The sequence below is a fragment of the Bidens hawaiensis genome, unplaced genomic scaffold (assembly GCF_021521415.1).
Source record: "Bidens hawaiensis isolate Kalapana, Puna unplaced genomic scaffold, B.hawaiensis_p1.1 tig00015564_1, whole genome shotgun sequence".
Taxonomy (NCBI): domain Eukaryota; kingdom Viridiplantae; phylum Streptophyta; class Magnoliopsida; order Asterales; family Asteraceae; genus Bidens; species Bidens hawaiensis.
The window spans coordinates 40,980-57,453 of record NW_027492395.1 but is presented as its reverse complement, the minus strand read 5'-3'; the positions used below and the strand labels follow the sequence as shown (position 1 = coordinate 57,453).

General features: G+C 35.0%; 1 protein-coding gene across 1 annotated transcript; it reads left to right on the top strand.

Moving 5' to 3' along the window:
- Positions 1–3,179: 3,179 nt before the first annotated feature.
- LOC143549454 (fatty acyl-CoA reductase 3-like) lies at positions 3,180–8,879 on the top strand. Its single transcript, XM_077040350.1, has 10 exons — positions 3,180–3,276; positions 3,360–3,463; positions 3,849–4,051; positions 5,505–5,605; positions 6,498–6,693; positions 6,796–6,957; positions 7,034–7,115; positions 7,592–7,861; positions 8,302–8,429; positions 8,515–8,879. The coding sequence occupies exons 1-10, from the start codon at positions 3,195–3,197 to the stop codon at positions 8,663–8,665; spliced, it is 1,479 nt and encodes a 492-aa protein (XP_076896465.1). The 5' UTR covers positions 3,180–3,194; the 3' UTR covers positions 8,666–8,879.
- Positions 8,880–16,474: the final 7,595 nt, after the last annotated feature.

The following is a 16,474-nucleotide window of genomic DNA, read 5'->3' as shown; positions in this document are numbered from 1 at the left end:
TTATTTTTCCAAATATAATATATTCTAGAAGTTTCTAAAAATGTTAATATTTTATTTTAAACTAATTTGAAATTCAAATATATTATAATTTTTACTATAGGAAACGATAATTAAGGAGAAAGTTTAATGTTTATATATTATTCTTATTATTATTTCATTTTTAAATTAAGCAACTTATTATTGTCTTTGTTAACTAATTTTGATTAACCTTAAATATAGTAAACCATTCTAAATATACATTTTCAATATAAAATCTTTAGATATTGTTGTTAGATTTAATACAAGTAATAGATGGTTAACACCTCTTTACACTTTCTAATAACTATAATTTGAAAGTTAAGATTTATTAGTTCCATATAACAACTTTAGTAATGTTTATATGCTACTAATTATTATACATGTTGTTTTGTGTGGTTTATATTTTATATAATCTGCTATTGTGTTGTAACAATTTTCAGGTGTGTTAGGAAAAGTGATTTTCTTTTGGTTGAAGTTTTCAAGATGTTGATGATGGTTTAATAGCAAAGAACATTATGAGTTATTTTGTTGATGTGTAATGGTTGTTATGCTCAAATTAACTTCTTGTAATTTGAAAGTTTTAATATTAAGACAATGTAAATCTATTAATTTTTGGTTGACATGGTGATGTGTTTAGTGACAATGTAAATCTATCAAGTTTTAATAGTTAAAGAAATATATGTTTGTTTAAATTGATGCTTAAGTTGATTATGTTTAGTGACATGTTATTTCACCCGCGTGTCACGCGGGCTATAACCTAGTTTTCCATTATGTACGAAATATTGAACGGATTATACGTTGTGTGACAGATAATCGGGATTATGATACATTTATGAATAAATAGACCATAATATTGGGTTATGTGAATTTGAATAGTTGTAAGTTTGCTTCTTAATAAAGTTTAAGAGTACTAATTTAGTCATTTATTGTTTTTAGTTTTTTAAATGTGACATATAAACTTATTTTAAACTGTCATTTATTGTTTTTAGTTTTTTTTAATGTCATTTATTGATTTTATTTTTTTCTAATGTGTCATTTATTGTTTTTATTATTCTTTAGTGTCATGTATTGTTTTTAGTTTTTTAAATGTGACATTTTAAACAACAAGGTGGTTCACATACATATGCGCATACAAAAAAGATATTGAAAACTTGAATTTCTATATCATTGTTGAAAACTAACTACATATCATTGTATATATCGGTCTTTACATTCTTGAAACGTGACTGCGAGGAGTAGAAATCTGAGTCACTTGATTGTTGAAATTAATGCAGAAACCAAGATTTATGAAATTTTTACGGCAAACCAAAACTACTCCTAAATGTCGAAATACTCATGTAATTATTACTTACACCTTCATTACTATTGAATAAATGTAAGACATCTTATCACCACATCATATCTTAGACGACAAAAATCTTGATAAACAAAAGGTATATAGTTCTATATATCCACAAGAAAACATATATAAATAATGTTGGGATCAGCTTCAGAAACAAGCAATTGTCAGAAAAAGAATAAAGAAAACTCTCTTGGTGAGCTAAAATTAATAGTTTGGTGGGAATTCATTTGGAGGAGGCCAACAAATTATATTAATCATATTAGCAAAAAAGATGATCTGGTTGGAAGTCACAGGAAGGAGGATGACCAAAATGAAGAAAACAATAAAAAAGAGTTTCCACTAGGAAATGGTTTCGTGATACATATACTATATATATATATATACAGTATTTGATTATATATATCTATTAATAAAGTGGATATCTTATAAAATAGTAACCAACTTTCAAAAGTGTTCTAATTATGTCATTTAGTTATATTTTTATCAAATCGGGTCACTAATTAATCTTCAAAAAAAAAAATCGAGTCTTAACGAAATTGTTTTTTCAACGAAATTTTCACCTATGGTAAAATCTATAGTGATCTCTCCTTTAATTATTTGTTATACTGTCATTGAAACATTTAGACACGTCCAGTTCTCCTATGAAAAATCACTAATAGGGCCCTAAATATATATATTCTTCACATATATGTTCTGCCGTGAATAAAAGTAATATATTCGGACAAGACAGAAACTTATTTGTTTTTCATTAATATTACAAACGTGAGTTGTATTATTATTATTATTGGTTGCTAAAGTAGAAGAGATGGGGACACTAAGGTGAACAGATCACAAAGATTAGAAAAGAAACGAGATTTTTAGAGAATGACTAGGTGTAGATAGTATTTTAGATATGATAAGGAAGTAGAGATTAAGATGGTTTAGGCATGTAAAGAGGAGGCATGTGAGGATATCATTAGAACATAGGAAACCTTCAAGGTTGTTGGGGGGGGGGGGGGGGGTTGGGTTAGTACTGGCATACCCAGACTTTCTTGGAAAGAGCGGGTCAGGCAGACCTGATAAAACCACACACCTCTTTGAGTACATGGTCCAAGATACGAATTCGGGTATCGAGAGGTACTATGATCAGGGTTAAGGACATTTAGGAGTGTTTACAACTTAAGTGGACTTTGATTGCTCCCGTCAATTACCAATGCTACATGCATTTCTATGATGGAGTATCTATTCATATTGTTAATCCCACACGACATTGATCATCTATTACTAGTAGCTTACTACTCATGGTTTTGAAAAAAACATCAATAGCACACTAGCACTATATATTGGTTTCGCTATAGATGGATCTTACTAGGTATATATTATTGTTGTATTATTATTAAATAATATCAGCTTGCTACATATGAATCTAGTATTACTAGGTATTGTTGTTGTATTAGATATTATTAATTAATATATATTGAATATAAGAGAAACAAGTTACATGGATGTCACCCTAATATTAATACCCAACTAAATGATGTATGTATGATCATCAAGTGGGTCTACTCTCTCTATATATATAAATATGGTGGACATGTGAACGAGTGGACAAAAACCGCAGTTTCGTGTACTCTATCATTAATCACCGCTCCACCCTTCCATTTTATAATTATATTTTCAAGTAATATTAGACTTATGTCCATCATATATTGATATATACCTTTATATCATTTTCATAATCCCCTCCTACGTACTCTGGTACACATATATACATACACACAATTAGGGCATATATATTCACTTAGAACTCTAGCCTAAATTATAGTTATAATCATATATTCATATCCTATCTATAATGATGGAGTCTGGTAGCATTGTTAATTTTCTTGAGAATAAAGCCGTGTTAGTCACCGGTGCCACAGGTTTTCTTGCCAAAAGTAAGTTGTGTTACTAATATGATAATATGTTCTATATCATACATGTATAATATTTATGTATGTATATGAATAATTAAATGCAGTTTTTGTGGAGAAGATACTAAGAGTTCAACCGAATGTGAAAAAACTATATCTTCTCATTAGAGCTCCTGATGCGACGTCCGCCTTGCAACGATTCAATACCGAGGTACTAATAGAAATAATTAATCTAAACTTAGGTTATGTTATTGAAGGGTGTTTTATTTAGTTGTTATTATATAGTCAAGTTTAGGTACCTATTTGTAATTAAACATGTATTGTTAGTAAATGATCTAATACATCGTTGATTGAAAGCAATCGACGCGATGTATATTTGTATATAGGGGTCGAATAAATCATTTGTATTGTTCATGTCACATTCAATTAATATTAGCTTCAAGATTATGTTTATTATGTGTTGATATTGGTTTATCGATTCCATCAAGTACTGCGTGATCGATCCTTCATTTAGGTATGTGATACATTTGAGGTGAATCTATGTGATTTGCCTGATCTAATATGTAAATATGTGTAATGTGTATATGTATGTGTAGGCAGTGGCAAAGGACTTGTTTAAGGTTCTAAAAGAGAAACATGGTTCAAACTTGCATAAGTTTTTGTCTGAAAAGGTTACTCCTGTTGCTGGAGACATTACATGTGAAGATTTGGGAGTACAAGACTCTGGTTTAAAGGCAGAAATGTGGAAAGATGTTGATGTTATTGTTAATGCAGCGGCCACAACCAACTTTGATGAAAGGTACACATGCATGTGTATAATCATAATAAGACAAGAGGTTTTTATCACATTAAATATGTGATTAATTTAGTGATAGGTCTAGTTCATAATTAATTTATATTTATATTCTTTTTTTTTATTATTCATCATAGTCTAATTAACATGCAAAAATATTTTCTCAAGGACTTCTTTATGGTAACGGTATAAATATAATCCTCTAATTTAAGGGTGAAATGTTCAAATTCTTTGGTATGCATGCATGTAGATGAATGTTAGTACTTAGAGCATCCACAACAGACACCATTTCTCGATATTTGGATGAGGTGACACTACAGCAAACAACATATATAACAAACTTCATAATTGTGGAGTCAAGTTTGCCTTAAGAAGTTTGTTGCTGCAAACTTGCAACAAATGGATGATGTGACAACCTCCCTCACATACACACCTACATATTATATATATATATATATATATATATATATATATACAAGTTTAATATCATTTATTGGGTTTATGGAGGTTTGTTGTTGTGAAAAAAAGTTAGGTTTTTAAGAAAAATTTGAAATACGATATGGTATTTTGTGTTAGTTTATTATTGTAGATGCTATAATAACTAACAACATTAAAGTAGCTAGAAGTAAAGTAGGCGTCGTTAAAAATTGTAAGCATATATAAATTCACTCGTGAACCATAAAGTACAAGAATTTAGTGCCAATCATGACTATATATAAAAGACCCATGTATTTTTGTTCTAACGTACCCATGTATTTATTTTTAATGCATTTGTCATTAAAGAAAATATGTAAATTAACTTTTTGGATTGATGAATCAAAGGTAAAATTAAAGGCAATTGTACTGTTCGAATTTTATTTTTCTATAAAAGTATTTTGCCAGAATTGCTATGTTACAAATGATTTATTCATGATATAAAGATATATATACCACTCAAATGGGTTGGTTTTGTATTTGTTATGAGATAAGAAATTCGTCAAATATATATTGTTATTTTCTTTGATAACCTATGTTCATTTAATACCTCTTCACATGTGGGATGCATCCTTTGAAATTGATTCTAAGCCCTATGGTATCCTTCAACATCTGGGATGCCCTGTGGTATCCTTCAACATCTGGGATTTTAAAGCTGATTTAGTAAAAGTTAATGAGTGAGACATCAATGTCTTTATGGGTTAAGAGGCATTAAAAGCAAAGCAGTTTAAAGTATTGATGGGTTTTAATCTTCTATACTCAAACACAATAATTTAATAATTGTTTTTAAAGTAAACTTAGAGTTAAGTTGGGTTAAAGTATTTCTTTTATATGATATGAAATAAAAACGAGTAAAATGAATAATGTGAAGTTTACGTAGATTTAAGGGGAATAGATTTAAGGGGAATGAATGTATATCACATGGTGTTTTATATGCACTTGTCTTTGAAATTAATGCTTACTAATTAGTTTGTTGACTTTGTAGATATGACTTAGCCCTACATCTTAATACCTTTGGGGCTAAAAACGTTTTGAACTTTGCTAAGAAATGTGCCAACATAAAGCTGCTTCTCCATGTGTCAACAGGTTATCTTTCCAACCCTAATTGTTTTCGGTTTTTACGTAAATTAATTAAGGAGTTAAAAGAGGGAAATCAATTCTTTAATTTTCTCCATGTTATTAATTGTTTTAATTTCTTTGATTTTTCTAATGGTGGAGAACCCATTTTGTATTTAATTCCCCATTTGTTAAACATTTACATATATGTAAATGGCAAACTTATACACATGCATAACATTTACATATATGTATATGTAAATGGTTAACTTCCATGCATATAATTTCAGTAATAAAAACTAAAACAATCATGTTAAAAGGAGCTGAAAAAAGAACCAAGTATGTTACATATATGTATATGATTAGATATGTGTAATAATATAACTACATGCATCTAACATTGTGTTCTCTTCGGTCCTTTGATTTCATGTTCTTTGTTGTCATTCGATGATTTCGTGCTCTTGAAACGTACATAGAAACCTTTTCTTTATTTATCGAATCCTTTTGCTTTAACCTCTTCGTTCGAAACACGTACTCCTTTGTTAGTTACAAAAGTTATGTTCATTAGAAAAAACCATATAGAAAGCTATGCCCCTATGATCATCACATATATGCGGAATTGTTGGTCTTCTCATCCTCTTATCATCATTAAATCGATCGTCAATGTTTGGGAAAAACTCCTTTTGGTTGTGATTTTAAAGAAAAAGAAACAAAGAAGCGTGTCACATTCAAAGCATCATGTACAATTATATAATAGAGTTACGTAATCATCTTATGTATAGCACTCAGATCACTGCGTACAAGTATATTATTTGGTTCTTGTGATTCTCAGTATATTATTGTTTTCGAAATGAATGCTAGTGTGTGTGTGTGTACATTGTGATGCATCGATCATCTATTAATTAAAATGATATGAATTCAGCCTATGTATCCGGTGAGAAGCCAGGATTAATGCTTGAAACTCCATACCACTTGGGAGAATCCATTAATGGAACAAATGGGCTAGACATAGACGAAGAGAGGAAGATCGTCGAAGATAAACTTAAAGAGCTTAAAGCAGATAATAATGCTAACGATAAATCGATTAAATTGGCCATGAAAGATTTGGGAATGCAAAGGTACATTGTCTCACATTCATCTTATGCTTTTTTTTGCTTAGTCTTTGAACATGAGTTCTTTATGTCATTGTAACACAAACGTTACATAATAACTTCTTACAGAGCAAATCATTATGGTTGGCCGAATACATACGTTTTTACCAAGGCGTTAGGGGAGATGATTATCGGGCACTTAAAGGGAGATATGCCAGTAGTTATTCTCCGTCCGACAATTGTCACTAGTACCTTTAAAGAGCCCTTACCTGGCTGGGTTGAAGGCATTAGGTAATAAAAACAAATAGACAGTTAGTTTGTGATTTTGAAAATTAAGGAAACGTTATTAATGGTTTTAACTTTGCAGGACCATTGATAGTTTGGCTCTTGGTTATGGCAAAGGCCAATTAACATGTTTTCTTGGTAATCCTGAAGCAGTGTATGATGTGGTGAGTTCAAGTTTCTTCAAATATCTTACACATATTCCATATATATTTTCTTGCAAATCTCATCATCATCATCGTACTCAGTATATCCCACCAATAGCAAAGCTATGGTAGAGTCTGAGGAGGGTAAGATGCAGATAGTCTTACCTCTACCCTTTAGGAATAGAGAGACCGCTTCCGGTGAGACTCCCGGCTCAATAGTAGTTTTGCATCAATCCTTGGACATAAGGCATATGACACTCAACAATCGGGACACCGCCAATTGGTGCATGTACCCTTGTCTTTCGGCTTTCAACGCCACCACATGATGTCTGATTAACCTTCCGCCACTTTTAACGTTATTTTTACGAGATTAGTAAAATAACGTCAAAATTAGTGCAATTTCACTTTTGCCCACCCGAGGGTTCACACATATATACATTTTGCAAATCTGTTGTTTTGAAATAGTTAATGATGTCGAGAAAAAATTAACTTCGTAGGTACCGGCTGACATGGTGGTGAATGCTATGATTGCAGCAATAGCCACTCATGCAAATCAAACTTGTTCTCAAACAATATACCATGTTGGCACTTCTGTATCAAACCCTGTGAAGTTCAGTATAATTCAAAGATGTGGTTTTCGGTATTTTACCGAGCATCCATGGATTGGAAAGGATGGAAAGCCTGTAATTGTTGGCGAAGTTACAGTGTTAAATTCAATGGCTAGCTTTCACAGATACATTAGTCTTCGCTACTTGCTTCCGTTGTTGGTTTGTCCATTTATCTTCTCTTTTTGTCACTCTTTCTTAACCCGGCATCAAAATTTTTGGATTAGTTGTTTGGTTTAGACTTTAGAGTTCGGCTAAATATCTTTTGGCGTTTTTTGAAAGTTTTTGTACTTATAAGCAATTCGCTATCCCTTCACGCAACGAGTTTGGTGAAAAGTTGTACACTGTACAACTTTGGTGAAAAACTCTATAGAGTTCGCTTGTTGGTAAGCGTACTTGCCAAGCTCATTTGCCAGACCATCGAACTCTGAAAAACATTATCAAAACTTGTATGAGTTCGCTAGCAGGGATAGCGAACTGATTAGAAGTAGAAGAACTTTTAAACAAACGCTTAAAGTAGTTAAATGAATCCTAACCGTCTACTAATCCAATAAAAATATTTTGTGCATCTACTTAGTTAAAATTTATTTCTCATTCTTTAGGTACTTCAATTTGTGAATATTATACTTTGCCAAGCTTTTGCGAGCACGTACCATAATCTCAAGCGAAAGATCAACTTTGTGTTGCGGCTAGTTGATCTTTACAAACCTTATTTGTTCACAAAAAGCTTGTAAGTATCGGTAAATCTAGGTTTCTAATAGCTTTGTAAATTTTTAGCTTGTTTGTCATCTAAGTTTATTTAACTTAATACACAGCTATGACGATACGAATACTGAAAAGCTACGTAGAATGATTAGAGAGACTGGAGATGAAGAAGACATCTTCTACTTTGATCCAAGGATAATCGATTGGGAGGATTACTTCGAAAATATACACATTCCTGGCGTAAGACGAGAATTTAAATGATCAAAGAAAAGAGATCATTATACAAGTTCAAGTGTTCAACCATATGTTTGACCTATACTATATACTATCATGCATGCATCTATTGTACAAAGGAGGGAAGAGAAGCATCGTTCCTCTTACAATTATCTTTTATCGGATTACACGTTGCTGGTTGAACAACAATATGCAGTATAACAAGTTATTGTGCTATTTTTCATGTAAATCAAATTCTATAAATTGTATCGGTTAGTGTACGACATACATGTATTCGTCGTCATATTCTTTGTGATTAATGAATTATGCCTTAAAGTGGTAATTGCAACAAATATATTGCTTACAAGATGAAACCAAAGCAACACTTACGCATATTTCAATACCATATAACATATTATGTTCACTGATAACCCTTGAAACTTATGTAACTGTAAAAGGATATGATCCTATATAAGATAGGGTAAGCATGTATTATATACACGAAAAACGCGAGCTTGGTATAATACGTCTTTGTTTTTACAAAAATAATTTGAATCTAATTATAAAGATTTTGTGAATTGAAGTTATAAGACATAATAATAGAGTAAAATACAGGTTTAGTAAGTGATACTTAACTTTGTTAATCAAATTGCATTTATATCTAAAAAAACATTATTGCTAACATTATAGTACCATGAACTATTTAACCCGTATTTTAAACTGGGCCGAACCACACTGGCCGGGCCGTGAGGCCCAAACACAAATCCACCATCTAGAAAAGTTCATACAATCTTTTAAACTCTGAATATTAACTTTATTTAGGTTGTATATGTTTTTATATCGACGAAACAAACTATTAAGAGCATTCACAGTGGATTCAAGCTCATTGCACACCGTTACGGCCTACGGGTGCGTGTTTTTGGGGGCGTGAAAGGCGCGTGCGGGTGGAACAAAGTGTTGGAAATCTTGTATTAAAAAATCCCGAAAAAGAAATGAATATAAACGAAACAGTAAACCGGGCTTGTGTTTAACACAATTCCCTTAAACAGATTCGCGGTCTGTTCCCAGGGTACTCCGTTTCGAAACAAAATCGGTGCTCTGCCGGACTGATCACTTGCCTGAAAACGAAAGCGAAAATAATATTGTTGCATTAGAGAGGAAGAAGATGAAGTGTGTTGGTATTGGTGTGTCTAAACTGAATGGCTGGTCTTGGTATTTATACTCAAGAATCATAATCACACATGTTAATGACTATTAAATTGAAATAATATCACTTTAATGATCATTAGTGCAGATTATAAAACAGAAAATAATAATCATTATCATAATGATTATTAATAATATTGACAAATTCAGCTTCAACTTTTGAATTTCAAATTCAAAACGAATTCAAAAAACTATCTCACGCGAGACGTGCGGGCACGCATGAGTTCGATGAATTTCTAGTCCAGAAACCCAAATTTGCACCCACCCCCCCTCCTGCGCGTGCGTAGAACTTGTGGTAAAACATGTCACAAATAATTCAAATGGGTGTAAGGTCTCTACCTTATAAACCATTCATTATTTTGTTCCCAATCCGATGTGGGACAAACATTTACCACTTCCTTCATTCACACACTTAAAACTTCCAACAATCCCCCACATGAATGGAGGCCGAAACAACATTATTCCGATTAGATTTCAGCAGTTGAATCTTGCATACAATAGGTAGGTGTTATCCTTTGAACCTTTGCTTATGAAGCATACCTAGCCCACTGGCTCTGAGTAGACGGTGATGTCTTTGAACTCGTCTGCCGTTTGTGTAGACGACAATACACTTCACACAAGACTCTCCCTGACAAAGTCAAGTCCTCATAGTTATGTTTGTTATGGTCATGAACATGCGCCTGGTTCTGCAAGAGCTATTAAGTATTATGCCCAACAACACCCTCCGAAGCGACCCCACTTCTCTCTCACATAGGTGATTCACCATGTATGACTACCTTGGTCGAATCATTAAAAGCCATATGCTTAGCCTCACACTAGTCACTTTAGGAATGGACTAGGAAGGTTACCTAGCTATGTGGTACACTCCCTCTTAAAATTGTAGGGTTATCCCCCCCACAGTGACCACACTAATTCATACAATTAGGTTTTCCTATTGAACTCAATTCTTGGGATCTCCAGTCTGTTGAGTTAGGTTTCCTTCATATGAACTTTAATTTTTCAAGGGCTTCAGTCCCATTCCCATGGACGACTTCTGAACTAACTCTCTACTTAGGCCTTTTGTTAGCAGATCCGCAATATTATCCTTTGACTTCACGTAGTCAACAGTGACAGCTCCAGTAGATATTAGTTGTCGTACCGTACTATGTCTACGTCTAATATGTCTATTCTTACCATTATACATTGTGCTATGAGCTCTGTCAATTGCCGATTGGCTATCACAACGTATACAGATGGCCGATGCCGGCTTAGGCCATCTTGGTATATCCTCAACAAATTGACGTAACCATTCTGCATCTTCGTCCTCTTTATCTAGGGCGATGAATTCTGATTCCATCGTGGATCTAGCTATAACCGTTTGTTTAGACGATTTCCAAGATATAGCAGCACCTCCAAGTGTGAATACATACCCACTTGTTGCTCTGGAATCATTCGTGTCAGATATCCAATTTGCATCACAATGTCCTTCGACAACTGCTTGATATCTGTTATAATGTAACCCATATTCTCTAGTGTATCTTAGGTACCGAAGCAACCAAGTCACACAGTTCCAATGACTTGAACTTGGGTTGCTTGTGTATCTACTTAGCTTGCTCACAACGTATGCTAAGTCGGGTCTAGTGCAACTCATAAGATACATCAAGCTGCCAATAATTCTTGAGTATTCCAACTGGTTAACGGGTTCACCTCTATTCTTAGCTAGATGTTGACTTGTGTCAATGGGAGTTATAGCTATATTAGAGTCATTCGCATTAAACTTCTCAAGAATTTTGCTCACGTAATGGGATTGACTTAGAACAACTCCATTTTGGGTTCGGGTGATTTTAACTCCCAAAATCACATCCGCAAAACCCATGTCCTTCATGTCAAATCTTGCTTTTAGCATGTTCTTTGTGGACGTTATGATTTTGTCATCACTTCCAGCAATGAGCATATCATCTACGTATAGACACAAAATGACATATCCATCGGATGTGTCCTTCACATATACACATTTATCACATTCATTGATTTTGAACCCAGCATCAAGCATGACATGATCAAACTTTTGGTGCCATTGTTTAGGAGCTTGTTTCAATCCCCATAAGGATTTCACAAGTTTACATACTTTCTTTTCTTGCCCAATGGCTATGAAGCCTTCAGGTTGTTCCATGTAAATCTCTTCCTCTAGATTTCCATTCAAGAAAGCCGTTTTACATCCATTTGGTGAACTTCCAAGTTACTAATGGCGGCAATGGCAAGCACCAACCTTATAGATGTTATTCGCGTAACCGGCGAATATGTATCAAAGTAGTCTAAACCTTCTCGTTGTTTATATCCTTTGATCACCAACCTTGCCTTATACTTATCGATGGTGCCATCAGGTTTCATCTTCTTCTTGAAGATCCATGGATATCCTAGTGGTTTACACCCTTGAGGAAGATCCACTAGTTCCCACGTATGATTTTGTAAGATAGAATTTATCTCACATTTGATGGCCTCCCTCCACTGAGGTCCTTCAACGGAATTCACCGCTTGTTGATACGTTTGAGTTTCCTCTTCTACCATGTAGGTAAGGAAATCAGGGCCGAAGGATTTTTCAGTCCTTTTCCGTTTACTTTTTCTGATTTCAACCTCCTCTGTTTCAGATTGTTCCCGAGGTTCATCTCCAGTACTCTCGTTTTGAGTACTTTCCTCAACCGGTCTAGAAAGCTCGGTTTTCCTTTATCCAAACATGGGAACATATATTCAAACCATGATGCATCCTTTGATTCTATTATGGTGCCATTGTTTATTCCGGGATGCTTGGAATCATGCACAAGAAATCGATATGCACCACCGGGAAGGGTATACCATATAAATACACAATCCACGGTTTTGGGTCCTATTAGTAGGCGTTTTGGTGGAGTCACCGCTACCTTGGCTAGGCACCCCCACACTCGCAAGTATTTATATGGTGGTTTAATTCTCGTCCATAACTCATATGGAGTTAGATCTTTCTTCTTATTCGGTATCATGTTTAAGACATAATTAGCCGATAAGATTTCTTCCCCACATGTCCGGGCTTACCCCAGAACTTATCATCATGGCATTTATCATTTCTTTCAAGGTTCGGTTCTTATGTTCCGCTATGCCATTTGATTGAGGGGAGTAAGGAGGCGTGACTTCATGTATGATTCCTTCTTTTTCACACAAGTCAATAAAAGGTGAAACATATTCACCTCCTCGGTCACTCCTCACTCTTTTGATTTTTCGATTTAGTTGATTCTAAACTTCGGCTTTAAATAAGATAAACTTATCAATAGCCTCGTCCTTACTCTTAAGTAAGTAAACATAGCAATACCTTATACTATCATCAATGAACGTGATGAAGTACTTGTTCCCACCACGAGTAGGAATTGCTTTTAGATTACACACATCGGTGTGAATCATCTCGAGGGGTTCGGTAAATCGTTCAATCTTTTTGAATGACGATCTCGTTTGTTTTGCTTCGACGCAAGTTTCACATTTATTATTTGAGTCGATATAGAATGTTGGTATGCAATTAAGTTTAATCAAACGTCGAATGGAATTAAAATTAACATGACCTAGTCTACCATGCCAAACATTATAAGACTCAAGCATATAAGCAGAACTAGTAGCATTCTCATTCATTTTATTAAACACGGTTACATTCAACTTGAACATACCATTAAGGGCATAGCCCTTACCAACATACACACCATTTTTGGTCAACACGACCTTATCAGACTCAATCACCATTTTGAACCCAAACTTGTTCAACTGCCACCCAGACACAAGATTCTTACGAATTTCGGGAACATACAACACATTTGACAAAGTAAGTTCCTTTCCCGAAGTCATCTTCAAAACCACATTCCCCTCACCTTTGACTTCGGCCGTAGCGAAGTTTCCCATAAACACCTTTTCTCCATTAGTCACCTCTTTGAAAGTGCTAAAGAGACTTTTGTCAAAGCAAACATGACGGGTAGCCCCCGTATCAACCCACCAATCTTTGTTATTTTGCCCAACCAAGTCAACTTCGGTGACCATAATCGAGAGGTCCGTGACCACCGCAACAAGGTCCTCAACTTCACGAACCATGTTAACTTGTCGAGCATTTTCTTTCTTTGGAAGCTTACACTCATTGGCCCTATGGCCTTGCTTTCCACAATTATAGCAAGTTCCTTGGAACTTGTTTTTCTTCCCAACTCCCCCCTTAGGACCAAGGTTGAAGCCTTTCTCATGATTTTTCTTTCTCACCATTTTTACCCTTTGAAGATTCGCCATGTTCAACAACATCGGCCTTTGTTGTTTCGGGACCGTCAATTCTTTTTAGTGCAATTTTGTTATCTTCTTCAATAAGAAGACGAACAAAAAGATCTTCAATGGTCATCTCCTTTCGCTTATGTTTGAGATAGTTCTTGAAATCGACCCAACTTGGTGGTAGCTTTTCAATAATACAAGCAACTTGGAATGTCTCACTAAGCGACATCCCTTCCGCATGAATATCATGAAGAATAACTTGCAAATCTTGGACTTGACGCATAACAGTTTTTTAGTCTATCATTTTAAAGTCCAAGAACTTAGCCACCACGAATTTCTTAGTACCGGCATCTTCGTTTTTGTATTTGCGGTCCAACGACTCCCATAATTCTTTGTCAGTCTTGGCCTTACAATACACGTTATAAAGTGCATCAACCATGCCATTCAAGACATAGTTCCGGCACAAGAAATCCGAATGATTCCAAGCCTAAACCGCGCTCACCGACTGCACATCCGTTGCCCCCTCATCAACTTGGGGAACGGTTTCAGTCAAGAACCTCGCAAGGTTCAAAGTGGTCAAATAAAAGAATATCTTTTGTTGCCACTGTTTGAAATTCACACCGGTGAACTTTTCCGGTTTCTCAGCATGAGACGTGACTGCAGCAGGCAGCGAAGCGACCAAACCGGTTGTGACAACAACATCGGTAGTCACAATGGCAGAAACGGCAGTACTCATGGCTTGGGATTCCATTCTGAAAACGAAAATACAAGAATAATAATAAGTAATCTGTTAAGTTTGTTGAAAATCTTGTATTATAAAATCCCGAAAAAGAAACAAATATAAATGAAACAGTAAACCGGGCTTGTGTTAAACACAATTCCCTTAAACAGATTCGCGGTATGTTCCCAGGGTACTCCGGTTCGAAACAGAATCGGTGCTCTGCCGGACTGATCACTTGCCTGAAAACGAAAGCGAAAATAATATTGTTGCAATAGAGAGGAACAAGATAAAGTGTGTTGGTATTGGTGTGTCTAAACTGAATGGTTGGTCTTGGTATTTATACTCAAGAATCATAATCACACCTGTTAATGACTATTAAATTGAAATAATATCACTTTAATGATAATTAATGCAGATTATAAAACAGAAAATAATAATCATTATCATAATGATTATTAATAGGATTATTGGATTAAAATAATCTCACATTTAATGAGTTGGCCAATAAAAATCCCACCTCAGTTATTTTCCTCTGGCAGTCCCACCTTTTCCATGGTTTTTGTTTTATGATCATCCGTTAAAAATAATTAATGGGGTTAAGTTTTTGCTGATGTGGCTAATGACTTGCCATTTTAAATATCCTACATGGCTTTTACTTATTTTTTCCCCCTCTCTGATTAATTACGTGGAATCCACATCTTCAAAGGCACAGTAATGAATAAACCCCAACTATGACCCTTTACCCCCAAGCATGTTCATCGCCCCTTTGCTTATCCGGCGACTTCAAGTTTCCGGCGGCCTGACACCACTGCGCCATAAGTCGGCTCCTCGCCTCTTCCTACCTCACCACCGCACCTAAACATCAAGGCCACATACATGCAATTCTTGATCGGAAAGAAGCACCATTGTTTCAAACCCGCGATTGTCGCTGCCACAATCGCCGATCATTACACATAAGACCATCATCAGATCTGTGTCAAACGGCCTGCCATCGCAGCCGCAAATCTATGTTAAACGGAAAGAAGCACCATTGTTTCAAATCCGCCATCGTCAGATCTGTGTCAAACGGCCTGCCAAATCTGCTGATTGTCTTTTCCATCAATCGGTTTCAAACCCGCCATCGCTTCTATCACCCCATCTGCAATCGATCGGTGGTTATTAACACCACCCCCATCAACGCCAATGTCCGAAACCCACCTGAAAGTACCTTAAACCATCTTAAATAATTTGGTGGGCTACTAGTTTTACTGGGTGGCGAGGTGTGACCGGTTGGTGCCTTGGTGGTTAATGTTAAATTGTTAATGAGCACGATGACCCGTTGGTGGTGAACAATATGAGGGAGGGGGTATTGTTGTGATCTAACACTTTATTTTATAGATAATAATAAAGAAAAAAAAGCCACGTTGGATTTTAAAATGCCAAGTCATTAGCCACATAAGAAAAAACTTAACCCCGTTAATTATTTTTAACGGGGGATCATAAAACAAAAGACATGGAAAATGTGAGACTGCCAGAGGGAAATAACTGAGGTGGAATTATTATTGGTCAACTCATTAAAGGTGGATTATTTTAATCCAATAATCTTTATTAATAATATTGACCAATTCAGTTTCAACTTTTGAATTTCAAATTCAAAAAACTGTCTCACGCGGGACGTGTGGGCACGCACGAGTTCGATGGATTTC